General features: G+C 36.4%; 1 protein-coding gene across 1 annotated transcript in view; it reads left to right on the top strand.

The window, feature by feature from the left end:
* The window catches only part of CXADR (CXADR Ig-like cell adhesion molecule), a 42448-nt gene extending 20857 nt beyond the window's left edge, over window positions 1-21591 (top strand). The window contains exons 2-7 of the mRNA XM_036745274.1: window positions 4002-4168; window positions 11768-11972; window positions 15301-15456; window positions 19076-19198; window positions 19829-19967; window positions 21200-21591. Of these exons, the coding sequence (XP_036601169.1) occupies window positions 4002-4168; window positions 11768-11972; window positions 15301-15456; window positions 19076-19198; window positions 19829-19967; window positions 21200-21467 (1058 nt within the window). The 3' untranslated portion in view covers window positions 21468-21591. The remainder of the gene's footprint in view (window positions 1-4001; window positions 4169-11767; window positions 11973-15300; window positions 15457-19075; window positions 19199-19828; window positions 19968-21199) is intronic.
* The last annotated feature ends 2738 nt before the right edge of the window (window positions 21592-24329 follow it).

Here is a 24329-nt window from a genome sequence, read left to right as displayed (position 1 = left end):
ACCCTCTGATGATAACAAAAACAGGTGGTATATAAAACTTCCCCATGTCAATATGCATTTGGATGGAAAAATCTATAGTATTTGTCCATTAGTATGTGTATATCTGGAACAGACATCAACATTTTGCTAGTGTTGCTATAACAGTCTCCAAAAAATTAAAGGTGACAGTCACATAGATGGTGGTGAAGTACATAATAATTGGTATAAACAGGTTGCAAAGTATAACCAATTGAGAACTTCAAAGAACAAGGATAAAAGTGATCATCAAGGAAATACATAAGAAGAGAAGGCAATCTGTTCAAGTATCAAATGTGAGAGATGACAGTCAGGAGAAGATCTTGAATTTTTTTATGTGGAAACAAAGCATTTTATGGACAAAATATGATGCAGCCATCAAAGTAAATAAACAGCAGAACCTACTTTGAGCTTCTGATTTCATTGTACATAATTTCTTTTTAAAAATTTTTTCTTATCTTCAAATTCAAAATTTAATTATCCCTGTAAAAATGAGAACATTTTCATATTCAAAGTAGAACAGGAAAAAATAGGATTATGCAAAACCATGAATCTTTTGCATACAGCTTGCTCTTCAGAAAAGCATAATTCAACATGTTTCTTTCAAAGCTGTCTTGCTTTTTCTGCTTTCTTCCTGAATTTCCCTTCGTTCTCTTCCATACGTGTTATAAAATGCTTCAATTATCTTTTTTGTGAGAGCAGGACTATCACCATCACCTCCTCTTCCAAATTAAAAAAAAAAACCAATATTTGTAACAAATGAGCACAATCAAGAAAAACAAATCTATGCATTTTTTCATACTTCAAATGTATGTCTAATTCCAGACTTAAGTCTTTTTACTCTGCTGTCATCTTTCATCATCAGCCCTCTGAAGTCAAAGTTCTTAAAATCTTTCATAGTTATTTTTCTTCTCAATATTGTGACTTGTGTAAATCATTCTCCTTGTTCTTCTTCACACTATAGCAGTTCATACTCCCAGGTTTCTCAAAACTATCTATTTTTTTAAGGTATAATATATCCATATACTATAATTTGTTCAGCCACTGAACAGCAAAAATAGCTGCTATAAATATTTTTGTACATATAGGATCTTTCTCCCTTTTTCTTTGATCTCAAGACTAATAGTGCTTGTTCATTATTTCTGATCTGAAGCTAAAGTGACGGATTAAAATGCTGAACACTTCCAAGCTAATGTCATATTTTTCGTTGTTTTGTTGTTTGTTGCTTATTTTGAAAAATGGCAAATACCTTGAAGCTATTTGCCGACAAAGCAGATACATTTCTCCAATTATTTTATTCATTGTAAGATGTGCAAAGTTATAGTAATAACTAAAATTACTTATGATAAAAATAGTTCTAAGAATGAAATGTTAAAAACTTCTATATAGTTGTCTTGTCTCTGGATCAGAATATTAGCTCCAGTAACATACAGAACAAATCAGTATCCTAGCAACATGTTATTATTCTGTATCCTAGCAACACTTGGTGACCTTGTTCTACAGGGACATTGTCAAATACTGATAGGTATAATAGAATCACATATAAACTCTAGTGGAATATAAGTAAGATATTATCCTCACCCTGTAATATTTCCAAGTCTATAGGTTCTTTCCTAAATAAGAGGACCTATTTTTTAAATTTGTTTTCAATAAATGGAGGAACAAGCTAAATTACACAGTATTTGTGTAACATATTAGAAAAAAATCTCATGCTAAAGATGTGAGGAAATATTGGGCATTTTAATATGTGCCTGGTACTAGACAGGTTTACTAAACTGATTTAATCACACCCTGAATTAGCAGACACCTATCCTGTCCTTACTTCAACACGTAATTATCTTCTCAGACTTTGCCCTTCCCAGACTGATCTCTATCTGGGCATTCATATTACCACATTGCTCACCACAAAGTAAGCAGTGCTTTTAGTTTTCACCTAGCATTAATTAATCCTTAATGCTGCCACTTCTAGTTGGCATCATAGTGCCCACAGTGGGGAGCAGTTGCAAAAATAAGAGAAATTACTATTACCAGTATGGCTACATCATGTGTATAGTGAATAAATTTACTTTGGAGATGGCGTTTGTGTGATGAGAAATTATTCCTGGGTTTCATTGGTCTCCTTTTCCCCAAGTCCATACCTGCACACCATCTCCCCACCCCACCCTACCCTACCCTCATGCCCTTTCTTGGGCTTCAGAAAGCTATCCCAGGTACTTGTGAGCCACATCCCTCTCCACCCTATAGCTCAGACTCCTACTTTATTTAGTCATCCAAAAGGACCCTTAGTTCAAAGAAAAAACTTGTAACGAAATACCATAGTAATAAAAATAATGACAGACCAGCCCCCATAAACCTGGAGTTCATTTTCCCACAAATACCCCTTCAGAGGGAAGAGTGAATATGGATAGGAATCATGTGTGGAGGGGTAATTCTTTGCTGACTGCATGCCACTTCTTGACTCCAGGTGTTCTTCAGCTACCCTGGTCTCTTCAGTACCACCTTTTACTCTGTCTTTGAAGATACAGTGCTTTAGTTTTTCCCTTGAATGGTGGTAACTAGACTTGACATAGAAGTATCAAGAAGGAAACAAACCTTCAGAAAATAGTTTGGAACCATTTCTTACCTGGAACATAATGTACCACCTTTTACTCTGTCTTTGAAGATACAGTGCTTTAGTTTTTCCCTTGAATGGTGGTAACTAGACTTGACATAGAAGTATCAAGAAGGAAACAAACCTTCAGAAAATAGTTTGGAACCATTTCTTACCTGGAACATAATGATTACTAGTTCCTGATGCTAAGTGGCAAGATGATAGAAGGGAAAAGTATTCCTCAATGAAGGTACAAGGTGCAAGATATTTTTACATCCAGTCAGAAGCCTAAACTTGAATATATTCTCCTTATAAAACAAACACTGAACAATCTTTAAACCTGAGATAGACACAGTTAGTATTTATAGTATAGCTCTTTGCCTGTTTTTCCTACTTGCTGTGTGTGTGTGTGTGTGTGTGTGTGTGTGTCTGTCTGTCTGTCTGTCTGTCTGTGTCTTATTAAAGATGATTTGCATTCTAGAAAATAAGTATTTGGACAAACCACTTCCTGGCTCCTGTACTTGTTAGGTTTCTCACCTGGGCAATGAGGCTAGGCTTGCCCCCAAACAACAGGGCAAGTCAGGCAACTGAGGTATGTGCTGACACAAATCAGCAGCCTTGAACCTTATAATTACCTGTAGCAAACCTCACTGTTACTAAACCTGGACCCATTCCCAGTGGCTAGCATATTACCACTCTTTTCCACACTCCCAATCCTCGTGATACTGAATCCCTGACTGCTCAAAAACATCTCCTTCCCCAGCCTCAGCTGTACACTCCTCATTTTCATCCCCTCAACCCTACTTCTTTGTATCCCATTCCCGATCTGCCTCCCCTTTCCACTATGTATTCTGGAGTTCCTGCTCTATGATTAACAAACTTTTATCACCTTATGAATTTTCAAAGGGAAAACAATGATGGAAGATAACTTTTTAATCGTTATCTGAATTTACATTCACAGTATTCTTATGATGAGTACTTTATTTTGTTTAAATGTATGTTTTGACACATTTTTTCCCTTTATGAATTATGTCAGCAAAATTTATTGCTTAGTAATATTTTCTTTAAGTATGCCATTATACTTAAACATTATAAAGCCTTGGGCTGAAAAGAATGTCAAAATTAGTTTACAGTCAGTCCATTAATAAACATTGAGTGTCCACTGTGTGATTGACTCATAAAACTGATCAGTCCAGAAAGTTTAAACTTGATTGTATAGAATAGAGGCATGTAGGCCATAAAGATTATCATTCAATACTGTTTCAGCAAAATTCTGACAGTTTGATGTTTTTTAGTTTCTGTTAAAGATTGAATACTTTTCCCTAATGTACCAAGTATTTTAACAATGTACACAATTAATAGATGCTTAATCTGTATGCAAAATTATATTTTTTAGACATGGCCAGAAGTGTGACAATAACCACTACTGAAGGGATGTTTGAAAAAGCTAAGGGGGAAATGGTTCATTTGCCTTGCAAATTTACAATTGCCCCAGAAGACCAAGAACCACTGCACATTGAATGGATTAAATCACCAACTGATAACCAAAAGGTTGACCAAGAGGTAAGTATTAATAAATAATTAATACATAAGTATTAATAAATATGTATTCAACAGAAATCTTTCTGAGCATCCGCTGTACATATAGCATATCATCATTTGGGGGCATTGTCATAGGGTCTGCACCCATCCGTGATTTAATCATAGTAATAAACTCTTAGCACAGAAAATCCTTCTGATAAATTTGGCAACTCATATATATAATTTAGATTAGGCAGTTGCTTTCAACAATAAAAACTTAGAAATGGCTTACATGTCCAGTACTCAGTAAATTATGATATGTTCATATAATCACAGATTCGGAGCTGAAAGAGACTAACTGCCTCTTTTACAGGTGAGAAAATTAAAACTCAGTGAGATGTGCCCAAAATCATATACATAGGGGATATCATTGCCAAGATATAATCCCATGTCCACTAATTGTAATTCTGCTGTTCTTTATAATATCTCATAATTATTCCTTATAATACTGCTACAGCGCTTCATTGAGAGTGACTCTTGAAGGCTTTGTACATTTTAACAGCTTTGATCAAATCAGAAATACTTCCAAGGATAGTACCAGCCACTGAGTCTGCTATCAAAGGAGCGACCTAGCTAATTGTAGAGAGGTTAATCAGGAGTAGATGATAAAATCATTAGCCAGGGCAGCCTATGACACAGAAAAAATAGAAGATTTAGAAGAATAGAAGAGGGTCAGAAAGAGATAGGTTTTATAAATATTAGCAACTAGATTGGAGATCTTTTTCCAAAGACAGACTTAAGTTAAGAACTGATCCACATAAGTTAGTCAGTCAGCAAGCATTTGTTAAGCTTACTGTTTGCCCAGCACCATGCTGTTGAGATTAAAAAAGATAATAGTGAGTTGTAACTAAGTGGAAAAGTGGTTCTTTTGGCAAAGGCAAACAAGAGAACTTGCTGAATTAGTTTAATTATTTGTCTGGTGTCAATAAGAAGTGTCTTTACATACAAGGGTAACTGAATGGTTCAGAGAATATAAAATCCTATTGTGCTTATTTTTTATTGATTACCTTTCCATTTGACTAGGTAGGACCAAATTCAACCTTTAAGGCTTCCTTTCAGCAGATCTCTTAATCATACAAAATTGCTTTACAAACACAACGGTAGGAATAATTCTGTTTAGCAGAATTTGATGCCGTAAAACAGAAGGTAAATGCTCAGTAGAAGCTTGATATTTACATATAGGATGGTTCTATACAAGATCCAAATGGAAGCATTCTTTGTTAGTGTTAGTCTTCAAGATGTTTGTGTTTATGTATAATTGCCTTTAGCTCTGGAACATTATAATGATTCTTAAATGAGAACCATAGTTACTTAGAAGAGCAACAATCCATGTAGAAAGAGTTAAAGTGGATGAAATGTACATATTGTGCAAAATTATTACATGCAATTGGCTAGCCAGTCCATTGCATTAGTATGTCAGTACAGTTATCAAGGATAGGCACTATAGGTGAACAGATATTGAGTCCAGAGTTAAATGAAAGCTTGTTGGATCGCATGTGGGAACTAGTATGAATATTAATTCATGTATTGGACATGTATATTTGCATATTGAATATGTTCAGTGATCCTAGGCTACTCTCTGCCCCCCCCCCAAAATCTTTAAAAAACATAAATGTTTTCCCAGTGATACTGCATGGTTGTAGATCTAAAAACATCACAGTTTCTGAAAAAATCAAATTTGTTATTGACCCAGAAATGCTTGATAGTACAAGTAGGTTGAAGCACATTTCTAAATGATGCGCGAAAACTGGCATAATGGATATAATTGAAAAAAATATGACTGAAAATGTAGATGAGTGGTTATGAAGTGAGAAGGTGGAGTGATAATATGGACAGCTTAAGTCCACTGGTACTCAGATTTTTAAAAAAGGTCCAGAATAAATGACATAAATACCTATAGGACATTATGGACACATCACATAGGATAAGAAATTATAGATGAGTTGGCATTTTGTGCCATTGATGGAAATTTGCATGTTAATATGATCATCTAATCCTATAGTAATATAACTGAATATAATAGAATAAATAAGAAATATGTAAGCCAGCATGGAAATATGTAAAAACATAGCCATCTTTTTTTTAACTTAAAAAATTTTTTTTCTGAATTTAAACACCTGAAGAGTATATACATATAGCCAAACAAAAGAATTCTACCTGAAATTGTGACCCTCCATTTTTATAACACTTTTTCAAAGCTATAAAACCATCTCTTTCTTTCAAAGCTATCCGGCTTGTTATTCCTGCATTCTCTGAGCTTTAATTAAGCTTTATTGCTACTCACAAGAGACAAAGGCAGACAGCCACTAACAGGGACAGTCTCACTGTGCAGCCTGCATGGCCTCAGTGAACAGCCCATTAGGGGAGGTATTGGCTGCATTCCAATTGAAAACCCAGAGATCCTGAAGGCTTGACTTTGAGGTCTCAAAATATCATTTGAGACAAAGCCAGTATGATATCAATTGGAGACTACCCTCTTATTCATGTGATAGGTCAAGTAAAGGCATTTTCTAAATTAATAAGGAGGGAGGGATGAGGTACAGAGAAAAAGGAATGAAGAATAGGGAAGTAGAGAATTTAAGGCTAGCAATACCATTCCAGCAAAAGGCTGAAATATAGGGGGTCTGGGGCCATACTAGTGAAACTGATTTTTCACTAGCTGATACTTGGAATTTGTCTAAGAAGAGATTATGAACTATTCTATCAATTTTAGATAAGAATGAGGAAAGTACTTACTAGCTGTGTGACCCTGGGCAAGTCACTTAACCCCATTGCCTTGCCAAAAAAAAAGATGAAAGTAGAAAACGTTCTTGATTGTTCATTTATTTTTGTATCCCTCCTGAATGGCCATGAAGCTGGAATGGCTTTTTTTAATTCAAATTTTTTGGGAGGAGGCCTGAATTATTTTAATTTTAGGTATTAATAAAATGGCTGTGATTAAATTGAACTCACTTGAATAGCCATTAAAGCCTAAAACTGCACTAAGACTTTTGGAACATCCCATGCTTCTTTGATACAATACAAATTGAAACTGCTCTTTCCTAATGGCCTTAGTTGGCAAATCCTGTTACCTTTTCTCAATCCTCATTCTTCTTGGCCTCTCTCCAGACTCTGACACAGTCGATCACTCCTCCTTAATACTCTTTTCTTTTTGCAGGATATTACTGTCTCTTGGTTTCCCTCCTACCTATCTGACCACTTCTCTACTGGTTCCTCTGCCAGATCATGCCCTCTAACTGAAGGTGTCTCAGGGTTTTATCCCATGTCTTCTCTTCTCCCTCTGTGCTAGTAACTTCTCTTGGTAATGTCATCTGCTTCCATTGATTTAATCACCATCTTTGTGCTGATGATTGTCAAATCTACCTTTCTTGCTCCATTCTCTCTGCTGACCTCCAGTCTCCCATCTCCATTGCCTTTTAGAACTGGATAAGCCAGTAGGCATGTTAAATACACTGTGTCTGAACAGAACTCCTTGTCTTTCCCCCAAACCCTTCTCCCATCCTAATTTTCCTATTACTATTACTGTAGAGAGCAATACCATCCTCCTCTCCGTCAGATTGTGAACTAGGAGTCATCCTTGACTACTCCATCTCATTCCCTGTGTCCAATTTGTTAAGGCCTGTCGATTTCTCTTTTGTAACATCTCTTTAAATGCCCCCTTCTTTTTTCTGCCGCCACCACCCTAATGCAGGCCCTCATCACCATGAGCCTAGATTACCACAAACAGCCCGGCTGTTGTGCTTCCCCTACCTCCTCACTCCAATCTGTTCTCCATTTGTCCATTAAAGTGATTTTCCTAAAACACAAGTCTGATTATTTTATCACCTCCACCCCCCACTCAATACTCCTATTTGCCTCCATACAGAATGCCCTATTTTGCATTCAAAGCCCTTCATTACCTCTTCCCCTCCTAGCTTTCCAATCTTCTTATGCCTTACTCCCCATTGCTCTTTAAACCAGTGACAGCTGGCTTCCTGGTTCTTCTTTTATTTTTTTTATTTAATATTTTTAGTTTTCAGCATTGATTTCCACAATAGTTTGAATTACAAATTTTCTCCCCATTACTACCCTCTCCCCCACTCCAAGATGGCATATATTCTGATTGCCCCATTCCCCAGTCAGCCCTCCCTTCTGTCACCCCACTCCCCCCCTCCCCTTTTCCCTTAGATTCTATGACCCATTGCCTGTGTATCTTATTTCCTAGTTGCATGCAAAAACTTTTTTTTTTGGAACATCTGCTTTTAAAACTTTGAGTTCCAAATTCCCTCCCCTCTTCCCTCCCCATCCACTCTCCCTGAGAAGGCAAGCAATTCAACATAGGCCACACATGTATATTGTGTAAAACTCTTCTACAATACTGATGTTGTGAAAGATTAACTATATTTTGCTCCTTCCTATCCCCTTTATTCAATTTTCTCTCTTGACCCTGTCCCTTTTCAAAAGTGTTTGCTTTTGATTACCTCCTCCACCATCAGCCCTCCCTTCTATTGTCCCCCCTTTTTGATCTCCTTCCTCCTTCTTTCCTGTGGGGTAAGATACCCAATTGAGTGTGTATGTTATTCCCTCCTCAGGTCAAATCTAATGAGAGCAAGATTTACTCATTCCCCCTTACTTGGCCCCTCTTCCCTTCCTACAGAACTGCTTTTTCTTGCTACTTTCATGTGAGATAATTTACCCCATTCTATCTCTTCCTTTCTCCCTCTCTCTTATCCCTTAATTTGATTTTATTTCTTTTAGATATCATCCCTTCATATTCAACTCACCCTGTGCCCTCTGTCTATATATATATGTATGTATGTTTGTATGTATGTATGTATGTATGTATATTCCCTTCAGCTACCCTAATACTGAGGTCTCATGAGTTACACACATCATCTTTCCATGTAGAAATGTAAACAAAACAGTTCAACTTTAATAAGTCCCTTATGATTTCTCTTTCTTGTTTACCTTTCCATGCTTCTCTTGATTGTTGTGTTTGAAAGTCAGATTTTCTATTCAGCTCTGGTCTTTTCACTGAGAAAGCTTGAAAGTCCTCTATTTTATTGAAAATCCATATTTTGCCTTGGAGCATGGGTTTTGCTGGGTAGGTGATTCTTGGTTTTAATCCTAGCAGAATATCATATTCCAAGCCTTTCGATCCCTTAATGTAGAAGCTGCTAGATGTTGTGTTATCCTGATTGTGTTTCCACAGTACTAAATTGTTTCTTTCTGGCTGCTTGCAGTATTTTCTACTTGACCTGGGAGCTCTGGAATTTGGCAACAATGTTACTAGGAGTTTTATTTTTGGGATCTTTTTCAAGAGGTGATCAGTGGATTCTTTCAATTTCTATTTTGGCCTCTGGCTCTAGAATATCAGGGCATTTTTCCTTGATAATTTCTTGAAAGATGATATCTAGGCTCTTTTTTTTTGATCATGGCTTTCAGGTAGTCCAATAATTTTTAAATTATCTCTCCTGGATCTATTCTCCAGGTCAGTGGTTTTTCCAATGAGATATTTCACATTGTCTTCCACTTTTTCATTCCTTTGGTTCTGTTTTATAATTTCTTGAATTCTCATAAAGTCACTAGCTTCCATGTGCTCCAGTCTAATTTTAAAAGTAGTATTTTCTTCAGTGATCTTTTGGACCTCTTTTTCCATTTGGCTAATTCTGCCTTTTAAGGCATTCTCCTCCTCCTTTGGTTTTTTGGAGATCTTTTGCCATTTGGGTTAGTCTATTTTTTAAGGTGTTATTTTCTTCAGTGTTTTTTGGGGGGGTCTCCTTTAGCAAGTCATTGACTTGTTTTTCAAGGTTTTCTTGCATCATTCTCATTTCTCTTCCCAATTTTTCCTCTACTTCTCTAACTTGCTTTTCTAAATCCTTTTTGAGCTCTTCCATGGCCTGAGACCAGTTCCTGTTTTTCTTGGAGGCTTTTGATGTAGGCTCTTTGACTTTGTTGACTTCTTCTGGCTGTATATTTTGATCTTCTTTGTCACCAAAGAAAGATTCCAAAGTCTGAGACTGAATCTGAGTTTATTTTCACTGCCTGGCCGTGTTCCCAGCCAACTACTTGACTTTTGAGTTTTTCATTAGGGTATGACTACTTGTAGAGTAGAGAGTACTTTGTCCCAAGCTTGAGGGGCTGTACTGTTCTCCGAGCTTTTTCTACACAGCAAGCTCTGCTACACCAGTGCTCCTCCCCCAAGAACCTCCCACCCGGACTGTGACTCAGATCTGAGCAGATTCTGTCCTCCTGCTCTGATCTGCCACTTAATTCCTCCCACCAGGTGGGCTTGGGGCAGGAAGCAACTGCAGCTATAGTTCTGTAGCTGCACCTCCTCCACTGTCCCTGAGGCCAGCTCCTTTCACTCTGTCCCCTGCAGTTTTTTCCCACTAACCTTCTCTGTTGTCTTTGGTGTTTGTGGGTTGAGAAGTCTGGTAACTGCCACAGCTCACTGATTCAGGGTGCTAGGGCCTTTTCCGACCAGCTCTCAGTCTGGTTGGTCCTGGTGTGGCTCACGCTGGCTCTGCTCCACTCCACTCCCAGCTCCATGCCATAGACCTTACCCAGTGACCATCCAGGCCATCCTGGGCTGGAGCCCTGCTTCCCTCTTCTATTTCGTGGGCTCTGCAGTTCTAGAATTTGTTCAGAGCCATTTTTTTATAGGTGTTTGGAGGGTCCTGGGGGAGAGCTTTAGGCCAGTCCCTGCTTTCCAGCTGCCATCTTGGCTCCACACCCCCCTCACTGGCTCTTCTAAGAACAAGGATCTCCTCCATCTCTCAGCTCTGGACATTATCTCTGGCTGTACCCCACGGAACCTTCTTCCTCCATTCCAATTGATGTTGTCTTAGGCTTCCTTTAAGTCGCAAGTAAAATCCCACCTGCTACAGGAAGCTTTCCCCAACCCCTCTTAATTCCAGTGCCTTCCCTTTGTTAATTATTTCCTATATATCCTGTATATAGCTTGCTTTATATACATTTGTTTACATGTTGTCTCCCTCATTAGATTTTAATCTCCTTGAGGGAAGGAATTGTCTTTTGCCTCTGTTTGTAACCCCAGTGCTTAGCACAGTGCCTGGTACATAGTAGGCACTTAATAAATGACTGTTTATTGAATTAAATTGAATACAAACCCTGAAAGAGATGGTGGGGCTCTTGTTTATTTGTTGCAGAAAAAGTAAATTCCCCATGTCCCATTTGAATTATAGTAGAAAGAGCACTGGATTTGTAAACTCATTTGAGTCTTTGTTCTTTTCCTTCCTAGTTGAGTGACTTACTTTACCAGCCTGACCCTCAGTTGCTTGACTTTTAAATTAAGTTTAGAGCAGCTAAATACTAATGTCTGTTTTAACTCTAAATCTGTCTTCCTATGATCTAAATCCATCATTTTTATATTTTATACATTTTCAACATACTTTTTATTTTAATTCATTTTTAAATTTGATGTTCCCATTTTATCCTATTACAGAAAAGGTAATAGTAACTTTTCCATGCTATTGCAGTTCTTTTGTTTTTTTTTATGGTTTATGTACTTCTTTACTGTAAAACTGGTATTTTGGCCAATTTAATGAAACAGTTGTTATTTCTCCCCTTTTGTTTTAGATAATTTTATATTCTGGAGGCAACATTTATGATAAATACTCTGAAGATCTAAAAGGGCGGGTTTATTTTACAAGCAGCGATCCCAAATTAGGTGATGCATCAATAAATATAACAGATTTACAATTATCAGATATGGGCACATACCAATGCAAAGTGAAAAAACTTCCTGGTGTTGCAAACAAAAAGATGCAACTTTCTGTGCTTGGTAAGTTTTTTTAGATCTGTTAAAGTAGCTATAGATATTATCATGGGATCTTAGTCAAAATCTTTCTAGTTTTAGTAGTAATTTTAACCATTTTAAAGCTTCCATGCTTTTTGTGTGACATTCAGAATGTATAAGTTCCTACTTCCAGAATGCTTAAAATTAAAATGATTGAAAGCATAAAGCTTTTTTTACGGAGGTAAGGAGTCTTGTAAAGACATCTCATTTATGGAGGGCATGAGGTATCTTAAAAATGAGTGACTTTTGCCTTAAGTAGCACCCAGATGATTTCCACATGTCTTGACAAGGAATAAGATGGCACTCATTTCACACGTCAGCAAAAACTAGGCTTAAGTAATATGAGAATTATCAGAAGAGCAGGCTGGTTTTAGAAGAGGCAGAGGAACAAGAAACCAAATTGCCAACATTTGCTGCATTATGGAGAAAGCCCGGGAGATAGAGTGAAAACATGTACACATCTACTTCTGTATCATTGACTACACTTGGAACACAACAAATGTGGCAAGTCTTCAAAGAGGTGGGAGTACCAGATCATTTCATTTGTCTCCTGAGGAAACTGTATGCAGGTCATGAAGTAACAGAAGAGAACGTGGAATAACTAATTGATTTAAGGTGGAGAAAGGAGGCCGTATATTGTCACCTTATTTAACTTATATGCAGAGTACATCATGTAAAATGCCAGGCTGGGCAAATCAAAAGCCAGAACTAGGGTTGCCAGGGAAAATACCAACAATCTCAGATATGCAAACAATACCATTCTGGTAGAAAGTGAAGAAATACGAAGAAGCCTCTTGATGTACGTGAAAGAGGAGATTATAAAAGCTGTCTTGAAGCTTAACATCAAAAAATCTAAGATGTTGGCAGCTGGTTCCATCACTTCCTAGGAAAAAAAGGAGAAGACATGGAAGTAATGTCCGATTTTATGTTCTTGGGCTCAAAGATCACTGCTGATAGTGACTACAGCCATGAAATTAAAAGATGCTTCTTAGAAGAAAAGTTATGACAAATCTGGACAGTATACTAAAAAACAGAGACATCATTTTGCTAACAAAAGTTCATAGAGTCCAAGTTGTGGTTTTTCCAGTAGCAATGTGTGACTGACTATTCATGCTTTTGAATTATGGTGCTAGAAAAGACTTTTGAGAGTCTCTTGGACAGCAAAGAGATCAAGTCAGTACTTAAAGAAATTAATTCAGACCACTCACTGGAAGGACAAATACTGAAACTGAAGCTTAAATACTTTGGCCACATATTGAGAAGACAGGACTCATTGGGAAAGATCCTGATGTTGGGAAAGATTGAAGGCTAAAGGAAAGGGCAGATGAGCTGGTTAGATAGTATCATGGAAACAACGAACATGAACCCGAACAGACGTTGGGAGATAGTGCACGATAGAAGAGTCTGGGATCATGAAAAGTCACATAGAATTGAAGAACAGCCGAGCTTCCACAGTAGACTCCTCCATAGGTAATATGGTATAATGGAAGGGGCAGAGACCAATAGGAGAGCTAGGAGACTAAGGTTCTAGTCCAGTCTCTCCCTCTACTAGCTGTGAGACCTTGAGGAAAATTCCCTACTCTATGTGGGCCTGGGTTTCCTAGAAGATACAGAGGTACTCTAGATAATCTCAGAGATTAAAGAACTTGAGATTCAAAATGAGAAATGCACTTCTACGATTTTTATCATTTTGTGGTGATTTGTGGAACAGGTCCTAATTAACCTGAAAATGTGGAAGCCCTCTGCTTTTTCTTCTAAGCCTTCCAGGTACAAGATTTTACATTGATGGGTATTGGAGGAGTGAAATATGAATAAGATGTGCATTAGCAGAAGGTTCTAATGTAGAATTTCACGAGCATTTCTTTGTTATACTTTGTTTTGGGGAAAGTTTCTGACAAAATTACGTTATCTACCATAATGTACAAACTCAACTAGCTGGTTGTTTACTTTGACACTAATTGGCTTTTATCCTTATTCTCTTATGTATTTGGAAACTGATTTTTCATTTATTTGGAAAGATTAGCTCCCAGAAAAGCCTAGGATAGGATTTGAGATTTTTTTCTTTAGTTAATTTTCAGTTTTCAACGTTGACTTTTACAAGATTTTGAGTTCTAAGTTTTTCTCTCCTCCCCAAGATGGCATGTCTGATAGAGGTTATATATGGTACAGTCATATTTCTGCATCAGTCACATTGTGAAAGAAGAATCAGAACAAAAGGGAAAAAGCATGAGAAAGAAAAAACAAAAAAAAAAAGAAAGTACTACACTTCAGTTTGCATCAGACTCCATAGTTCTTTCTCTGGATATGGATAGAATTTTCCATCACATCATAAATTTTTTTAAGTGCTATGTGATGGCACTGGGAATGCAAATACAAGCAAATATACAACTCTTGTATTTGAAGACCTTATGTTCTGTTTGTTTATTATGGTCTGTTTGAGCAAGACGGTGCATAAAAGGGAAACGCACAGCAGGGAGTGATGGAAGGTACCCGGGGCACATGGTAGTGTAGTCCAGAAAGTCAGAAACAAAACCAAAATATGGAAGAATTGGCTGACCCAGACCTTCCTCAAAATGGGTTTCCAAGAGAAACTCACTAGTTGGAGGAGAGGGCTGCAGGAGCCTAGGGATGATCCGAGGTAAAAAGCTCATTGTGGCATTATTTTGGCAAGAAAGAAGCAGAACTTGATGAGGATGTCCACTCTGTTGTCACCCAGAGCCCTATTTTTCTTGATTACCTTTTTAAGATAACTGAGAAAGTAAGAGAGAGAAAACATTGTTTTATAAGAGGCTGATGAAGTCAATTTTATGGATTTTTTTTTTTTACCATTATGATGGATATCTCAGGACACAAATTATTCTCTAATCTGTGAAATGGATGTTGAATTTTAGGGTAATAAAATATAAAAGGATACCTATGCTTTTTTGAGAGTGGGGGGGAGCAGCTCTCAAGTCAGCTCGGGAGCTAAAATGGTTATTTTGTTTGTCTTCTGTTTGCCTTCAGCACCATCATGGAGCTATGGGAGAAGCTTTATAGGACTCCAGAGTCTTAAATGAAACTGGTCCAAAGTATTTCCTGTTCTGTTCTTCTTTTACTGAATAGCAGAAATAGAATTAAGCTAAGAAAACTTTTTGGTAATAAAGAGCTATGTAGATGTAGATACATCCTGAAATTTTTAATTTATTTCTTACTTTAAAGTGTGTGTGTGTGTGTGTGTGTGTGTGTGTGTGTGTAAAATGCACACTGAACATACTCTTTTGGGTAAGAGTATTAAATCAAATTAATCAGTGAAATGATTCAATTTCTTTTTCAGTTAAGCCTTCAGGGACAAGATGCTACATTGATGGATCATCAGAGATTGGCAGTGATTTTAAAATAAGATGTGAATCACAAGAAGGTTCACTTCCTTTATACTACGAATGGCAAAGATTGCCCACCACAGAAAAATTTCCTGCCATGTCATTTTCAGGTATTGCTAATGTTATAATTTATGTGTTTGTATTTTAGACTGTCTATTTTAACAATTGCTTGGCTAAAAAAAATTGTTTTTTTTATGACACTTACGACCCCATTTATGAAATAAGAAATTGGTTTAGACAAATTATTAAGAACTAAATGACAAATCACTTATTGACACTCATTGTGGGTTTTTAGTTTTGAGTTCCAAATTGTATCCACTCCCCTCCCTGATATGGTGAGCAATCTGATATAGGTAGTACGTGTAAAATCATATAAAACATTTCCACATTAGTCATTTTATACAAGAATACAAAAAGAAAGTGAAAAATGGTATGCTTCAGTCTATATTCAAACAGCATCAGTTCTTTCTCTGGAGGCGGATAGCATTTTTTATCATGATTCCTTTGAGGTTGTCTTAGAACATATGTGTATAATGAAAAGAATATTAAATTTTGCATCTAGAATTTGAATCTAGTTCCCAGTTAAAAGCCTGCTCATGTCATCTTAGGGAAGTTGCTAAATTTTTTTTTTACTGAACTTGAATTTCCTCATTTTTAAAATGGGAATGAAGACAAAGTAAGAATATACCATCGACATCATAGAGTTGTTTTAAGGATATTATATTACAAAAAACACACTGTGAATGTATTATGTTTGTATAATATTATTAAAATAGTATGAAAATCGACAGAATTCAAGGTTTACACTTTTAAAAGAGATGATAATCTTGGATTTATTATTTTTACTGATTATTCACATTTGGTCACCAAAAGTTAGATAGTCCCTGAATTCTGATCTTGTTGATACCCAGGAAAAGCCACCCCACCCAGATTCAAACAAATGGACATGCCCTCCCAACTGTTATTATTCTTAAAGACTTTTCTTCCACTCTATTCTTTTTCACTTCTGTCATTGCTTAAGATTTGCTGCCCCACTTATCTCTAACCTCAGTGTACTCCAATCCTTATTTTTTACCTTGATATTCATTGATTTTTCAAGGCTGAGGTCTGTAGTGGCAGGAATTACAGGAAAGTAAGAGGATGGCTTCCATTTTTCTTGGTTTCCATGGTAATATCTGTAGTCCCTGTCCTATCTCACTTTTGAAGCGTACATGAAGTTTGTTTCTGGTTGTTTAAATGTTTGTTAAGTAGGCGGGGCGGAATGGGAGGAAAATGTTTACCTCATACTCCAATAATAATGATAATTATTATTAGAAAACCTCAAAAGGATTATATGCTTCTTTCACATTTAATGGTCAGTCACTCACCAAGCATTCGTTGGAGTAGGGAGAGACTTTGAGGCAGGCAGACCCACTAGCAGACTATTGAATCCAGGCATGGGGACCTGTACCAAGGGTGTGGCAGTATCAGGAAACAGTACATATTTGAGTTAGTGCAAAGGTAAAAATCAACAGGCTTGAACCTGAATTGCAATCCTGAGGGACTGAGAGGATGGTATTGACCTCAACAGTACTAGTAAGGTTAGGAGGGGGGCGTGTTTGGGGGAAAGAAAATGAGATAACTTTTTGCACACATTGAGTTTAAAATGTCTACTGGACATCCAGTTTGAGATGTCTCAAAAATCATTGAAGGTGCAACATTGGAAGTCTACAGAGAGATTGGGCAGGGGGTGGGGGGAGGGGTGGTAGGTAGATTTGAAAATCATCAGCACAGAGATGATTATTAAATCCATGAGAGCAAATGAAATCACCAAATGAAGTAGTATAGAGAGAAAAGAGAGCTCCCCCCCCCCCGTTTTCATCTTGATGAAATTTTTACTTTAAATTCTTAAATTACTTTTAATTCTTTTATTTCATTTTTAATCTGTTGTTTTTCTGATAGTAATCCTTGTGGAAAGTCTTGTTTTTTTTTCTCCTTTGAATCGCTGTTTGAAGTTATTATGGAGTTAGTCCCTCCTTTTGGGAGACAGATGAGGGGAGAAACAAAGAGACAGACAGACTGACTGACTGGAAATTTTAGGTTTTGGATGGGGTGATAACTTGCACTGTTTTCCTGGGTTCCTCTGTTGACCCCTCCTGGAGTTACCTTCCTGGATCTTTGAGGTTTACACCTTTGCATCTTGAGACCCCTCACTGGTGCCTCAAGAGAGAAGGCTTATTATCTTACAGCTCTTAACCTCAGAGGTCCTTTTTTAAGAAAACGCAACCCCTCATTTGTAGGTGTTTGCTGAGACTTCAAGGTCCTTGCTCTAGGGTTTTCAGACCATCTTGGGACTTTCTCAAGTAAGTCTCCTTGAGAGCCATCTACACCTGTCCTTGGTCTCTGACGGGACTTGAAGGCTATCCTACACTCATAGTTTCTTTGCTAGTGGGCGCCCTTTCTTTCCTGTTACATGTGAGCTTCTGGCAGATATCTTAAGTATCTCTGGAATGGAACTGCTCTGGTTTCTTGGTCATTCAGTCTGATGCACACTTCAAGGTTTTGCTGAGCTAGTTATGTGGGAGGTAGCTAATCAGCCTCCATGTGATTGCTGATAGCTTGTGTTTCTCATTGGAAAAATGCCATTTTTTATCCTTTGACCATTTATCTCTTGGAGAAATTCTTCCTTTTTCTGGCAATTCCTTCTATATGTACTTATCCCTTCCACATCACAGGGGTCAGGGGCACAGTGCCCCAGCGATTTGAAAAATCCGCATAAAATTTTTTTGCCCCTCCCTTCATACCAGAGAAGAAGTATGAATTATTATGGTATTATATGATAAAATATGTTGATATTATACGATAATATACAGATATTATGCATTTCTAAACTTTTTTGACACAAAAATCTGCTGGCCTTTGCATGTTGTCTGTAGCTTCTGCAAACGTCCCCCAAAATTCCCTTTTATTTTCTTATACTGACTCAAGATACGTTGAAACCACTGCAATGTGGTTTCACATTGAAAGTTGCAATGTGAAAGGGATAATAGCCATATTTTGAATATCAGATGAGAAGGAAGAGTGGTGCAGTGGAAAGTATCTTCCTCACCATCTGTGACTTTTGGTGAGCAGTTTAACTTAACTTTGGACCTTAGTTTCTTCATCTGTGGGAAGAGGGCTCTAGGGTTGGTTACAGCTTCACATCTATGATACTGTTAGTTCTTATCAGAAAAGTCTGTTGCAAATATTTTTCCCCATGTAATGATTTTCTTTCTAAGTGCATTCATTTGCTTATGCACAAACTTTCCAACTTTTATGTAATCAACCTTGTCTTTTCTATCTTTCATTATTATTTTTATGCCCCTTTAAATCAAGAATTCTCTCTCATTCACGGATGTGAAAGTTTTCTTTTTCCTTTCTCCACTAAGTTTTTTTTTAATTGCATGGCCTTTTATATTTAGGTCATGAATATTTGAAGCTTATTCTAACACAGGGTGTTAGTTGATAATTCCTAGTGTTAATGTAGTGTATTATTTGGTAATATAAACCTAATTTCTGCCATACTGCTTTACAGTTTTCTTAGCAGTTTTTGTCTAGAGTATGCTTACCCTGCGGTGTTTCTGCATTTTATTTAAAGATCTTTTTTTTTTAACTTTTCTTCAGTCTTTGACAATATACAGTTTCCTTTCCCAAATAATAAAGATATATTTCAAAAATAGGTTAGAAAATAATCTATTTTTCTACCCATAGACCTCAACCCATCTATTATTTCTGTACGAAATGCCACCACAGAGTACTCTGGCACATACAGCTGTACAGTTAAAAACAGAGTTGGTGTTGATCAATGCCTTTTGAGGGTGAATGTTGTTCCTCGTAAGTATATTCTTTATATTTGCTTGGGGGGTGGGGGGGCGAGTGTGTCACCTCCACCTTTGACTTTGCTACCTTTGTAACTGGTCTATGACTTATAACCTCATAATCATAGAGAGTAGCCCAGGACACTAATAGTGTCCACGTTCATATAGCTAGGCAGAGGCAGGATTTGAACTGAGATCTAATGCCAGTGCTAACTTCTATCTCCAGACACTTGTTATTTCTCATCTTTTTGGCAATTAATAACAAGGCTTTATATTTCTTTATTAAGTATTTCATGGTATACCCCTTAATCAGTTTATTTGTTAATGGGACAGATTTTGGGGTGGGAAGAGGGTAGGAGAAAAATTTTTGTTTAGTGTGGTAGAGATCAGATGCCTTTTTACCTTCCCCAGCTTAAAGAGAATATTTTATTAATACATTGTCCTTATCATTGTGTTGATTTTTTTATGGGGAGGGCATCAAATTAACTTGTGCTCCACTTTTAGAATTATGCAAATAATTATTTTAAATGGAAAAATATGTGCATAGAAAAATTACATCAGTTAATCTGCTGGATAGGAAGTTAAATTGCTATTTGTAGTCATTTCAGTCCAGAGTCCTTGTAAAAGGTGTTCTTAATTATTGTAGCTTCCAATACTGCTGGTACAATTGCTGGAGCTGTCATAGGAACTTTGTGTGCCCTGTTGCTGCTGGGTCTTCTAATCTTTTGCTGCTGTAAAAAACATAAGGAGGAAAAATATGAAAAAGAAGTTCATCACGATATCAGGTGAGCTTTGGAAACAAGTTTTCCCCAAATAAACAGTTCCATAAGAAAGCTTCCATAAGAGGTGCAATTAACTACAATGTCAAAATTTTAAATAGTGAATGCCAACATTTTAATCAATAATTCACTTACTTTACCTAATATTAGTAAAAATTTGATCCCTGAGGTCTTTGCTTCAACTTAGCATCAGAGAATTTAGAATTGGAAAGAACTTGAAAGATTCTCTAACCCATTGCCCTCATTTTATAGAAGACAGAACTGGAGTAGATGAGTGAATTGGCTAAAGTCACATATAGCTATTTATATATATTTGAATACAGGTCTCTTGATCTTCGCTGAGCATTGCATACATACGTAGCACTTTTTCATGTTAGCAGTGACTGATTTTGACCTATCCCTGTGTATTTTTAAATGGTAGCAAAATATACTGTAAATAGGATTTATCATTTCAGTCTGTTATTTCAAAACAATTTTGATGTATGATCACAGCATCATATAGTTAGGATTTTTACTAGTTATTAGACCTAGTTATCCGCCAGGTAAGAATTTGTCCTTTCTTTTGCTGTTTCTTCCTTTCTTTAATTGAGGACTACCTCACATGGAGTGAGTGGCAGAGTCAGAATTTGAACTCATGTCTTCTGACTCCAAATCCAGTGCTTTTTTTCAGTATACCATACTTCAGTAAGTTTACAAAAACATGTCTTGTACAATTAATTTTTGTAATTGTGTGTAGAAAGGGAGGTAAGTAAATTAGTGTAGGTGTGTAATTCCTTCTCAGAAAGACTGAAGGTTTAGGGGTATCATTTTTGTATGACATGAAAAGGTATTGAGGGTCTAGGGATCAGTCAAGTTAGTGTGTTATTGCATTTGTACTGTATTTGCATAGCTAATTATTTAACTAAGACCTTTTAATTTCATCAAATTAAAAGCTTTTTCTGAGCATGGTTTACTGGTTTGAATGTGTGACTTAACCAAGTTCAAACATCCTTAGTCACAAGATCTTAGACTTGTGCATTTATTCTTCACTTGGTCAACTAATTGAAGGCAGCAATTCATTTCTTAAGCACATTAGAGCATAAGGTTGTAAATAGAAATATACTTCATGAATTTCCTACTTTCTCCCCCAATATGGTATACCCTACTATAATATGTCTTAAAATACAAACTGAAGTTTACATAATTATAAGCTTATAAAGACATTTTAAAATGTTTCTTATGTGGGCTTTCATTTCTAGAGAGGATGTTCCTCCTCCAAAGAGCCGTACATCTACAGCCAGAAGCTACATTGGTAGCAATCATTCCTCTCTGGGATCAATGTCCCCTTCCAACATAGAAGGCTACTCCAAAGCTCAGTATAACCAAGTACCAAGTGAAGACTTTGAAGTGAAGACTCCACAGAGCCCAAGTTTCCAACCCACTAAGGTCGCAGCATCTAATCTCAGTAGAATGGGAGCTATTCCTGTGATGATACCAGCACAAAGCAAAGATGGGTCAATAGTATAGAGAATCTCAAGCTTTGTTTCTTCAGACTTTTTTCTTCTTTGGAAATAGGAAAAAGCTGCCAACCTAAAAATTGCTTTTGAAGACGTAGAATAATTTAACCTGAACTAATAAAAAGATGATCTTTGAGAAACTTTGTTTAATTGACATCAGAAACTTAAAAACTGCGAGCAAGTCATTTAACCCTTTTTTAGCTTATTTCCTCGTGTTTCACAGGGTTGTTGTGAGGAACAAATGCTAAATATGTAAAGTGCTTTGTGAATTTTAAAGTGTTACACCAATACTAGCTATTGTTATCACAGAGAGATCAGATAGAATCTCCTGGGGGAGGAGGACGTAGAACTGAATTTCCAAACAAAAGAATATTTTCTTAAGTTCTTTTAGAAACAACTGATTTCACTGATATTTAATGTCTTCTATTCTAGATGTATAACGGGAAAAGCAAGATTTACTATTGCTGTTTTCTCAGCCATTTTCTCTAGCAAGCTATATAAGCCCTACAAAAATTTGAAGAGAATGTCAAAAATAACTAATTTCAAATTACAAAATTAATATTTTTGGAATCATTTTGATTAAAAAGGTGTGTCTTGAACATCTTACTGAAAGAATACCAGCTATGACTAGGTGAGCTAACTGAGATCGGTCGTCTAATTAATTTGGTGAAATGATTTCTTTAAATGTTTTAACACAATGTGGGAATGCTACAGGAGAGTAGCTGATTGGTTTTTTGGTTTGTTTTTTTTTTTGTTGTCTTGTTTTGTTTTGTTTTTGCTTTCTGGCTACATTTATAGCGACAAAGCTGGCAGATCCTACTAGTTCCTTGTTCTTTTTAAAGAAGTCACATATATGGCAGTGGTTTTTATTGAAAAGCCACCCACACTATTACCTAGTCTACCTCAAGTGGCTGGTAACCAACATTTTACCCACAATGATCAAGACTGCAAATTAGGGAATGCAGTATGTTAAGAAACATAATTTGTTACCATATATACTCTTAACATTTGAACTAGCTAACCCAGACTAATTGGATGGGGTTGTACCTGAACCCTTTTCATTTGGCTGCTTGCTTCATTCAGACTGTTTATGTGAATAAAAGAATTACTAATATGATTTGTTTTGTAATACACTTATCCAGTAAGCCTGCCAGACCTATATAAGGGTTTGTTTTTGTTTTTTCTGGCACAATTTTTCCCCCAGAAATAAGTACACCCGTATTTTCTTTCTCAAATCAAATTCTTGGGAGAGACTTTTTTTTTTTAAAAGAAACCTCCAGCAAATTTGCTTTTAAAGGATGAATCTTTTCCTCCATGAATATTGTAAATTAATGCTTTACAGCTTGTGTGTTGTCTTGCAAAAGTAGCTTTGTGTGATACTTACAGAGGAATTGAGGTTTAGGAAGATTTCCTACTTAGTTTCGTGAAAATTAATTGTTTTTAGCAAACTTAAGAAAAAAAGGATGGTTACCACCAGTAAGAGAACTAATTTTATTAGAAAAAAAATGCCTCTATTGCTTTTTTTAAGATTTTAATGACTGTGCTAGAACTTCACATGTTTACCAAGTAAGATCTACTTTTTATTAACTCCACTTTTTTCCCTTAGATTTTCATAAGAACTTCATTCTTAATAAACTGAGTCCTTTGGTTGTAAATACTGCATATAAATAAATGTTGTGAACCTAGAATTATGTACTATATCCTGTGTACAACTAAGTGGCTGTAATGTTCAACTTTAATTTTTTATGTGTGTGTGTGGTTTTTACCATACCCCATTAGAGCTAGGAGAAATTTTCATCTGTGCCTTTACAGTAAACTCATCATTTTTGTGCCCATGAACTATCACATGAAAGGTGCTTGGGGGTGGGGGGGTGAAGGTACTGTTTTTTAAAAAATATATCACTGTGATACCTTTCTACTTTGCTTTTAATACTGCCTTTTTCTACGTGTCCTTTTTGAATATTGTTTAAATGTATTGAAGTAATTAATTAGCATTCTGTTGTGTTTCTAATACCCAGTGCTATTTTCTTATGTTCCTGGCTCCCATGTTCTCATTTCTTTTGACCACTAGAAGTTTAGGACTAATAATAAAATTAGTATAGGAAATTTATTGTGAAACAGTAACTTTAAGATTTGATCCTTTTTTTCTGCTGAGGAGCTGTCTAAACACTATAAATCTTTACCTTTAGGTGTAATCTATGTATGATAAGTTTGATCATCCCTTCCTGGAGAGATTTTTTGATTTTTCAGCTTAGATAAAACCCTAGATCTAACCCTGGAGAATTAACCAGGACCCAGCATTCAAAATCTGTAAGAAGTTTTTCATTTTTATGTTTAAGATTTTTTTTTTAACAAGAGCAGACAGTAGGCTCGTGCCTATTGACCATGGTCATCCTGTTGTCTATATTTCGCTATAGTTCTACTCCATAATTCAAATCAATTTTGTCATTTATAATTGAATCTTAGGGACAGCTCAGTGGTACAGTGGGTAGAACACTGGCCCTGGAGTCAAGAGGACCTGAGTTCAAATCCGGCCTCAGACGCATGACATTTAGTATCTGTGTGACCTGAACAAGTCACCTAACCCCAAATGCTTCACCAAAAAAAAAAAATTGAATCTTGTAAACTTAGAATTTGCAACTGAAGAAATCCATTCATTTAAAAGAAATTTCATATTTGAGAGAAATCTGTCTGCCAATAGATAGGTTTCAAAATGTGTGGCATCTTCTTCCACATGTAACTTAGAAAAGTTTCTAGATTTCTTTTGTGTTTGCATGAGTGGAAAATTAAAGTGTCTTTTGTGAGGTGACTGGTTTTCTTTTCATTTTGCACTGTGCAGACCACATCTTTAAAAGCTATAACGCAGTGTGAG

The sequence above is a fragment of the Trichosurus vulpecula genome, chromosome 2, assembly GCF_011100635.1.
Source record: "Trichosurus vulpecula isolate mTriVul1 chromosome 2, mTriVul1.pri, whole genome shotgun sequence".
In the NCBI taxonomy this organism is placed as follows: domain Eukaryota; kingdom Metazoa; phylum Chordata; class Mammalia; order Diprotodontia; family Phalangeridae; genus Trichosurus; species Trichosurus vulpecula.
Note: the sequence above shows the minus strand (reverse complement) of the source record. Positions and strands in the feature narration are given on the sequence as shown.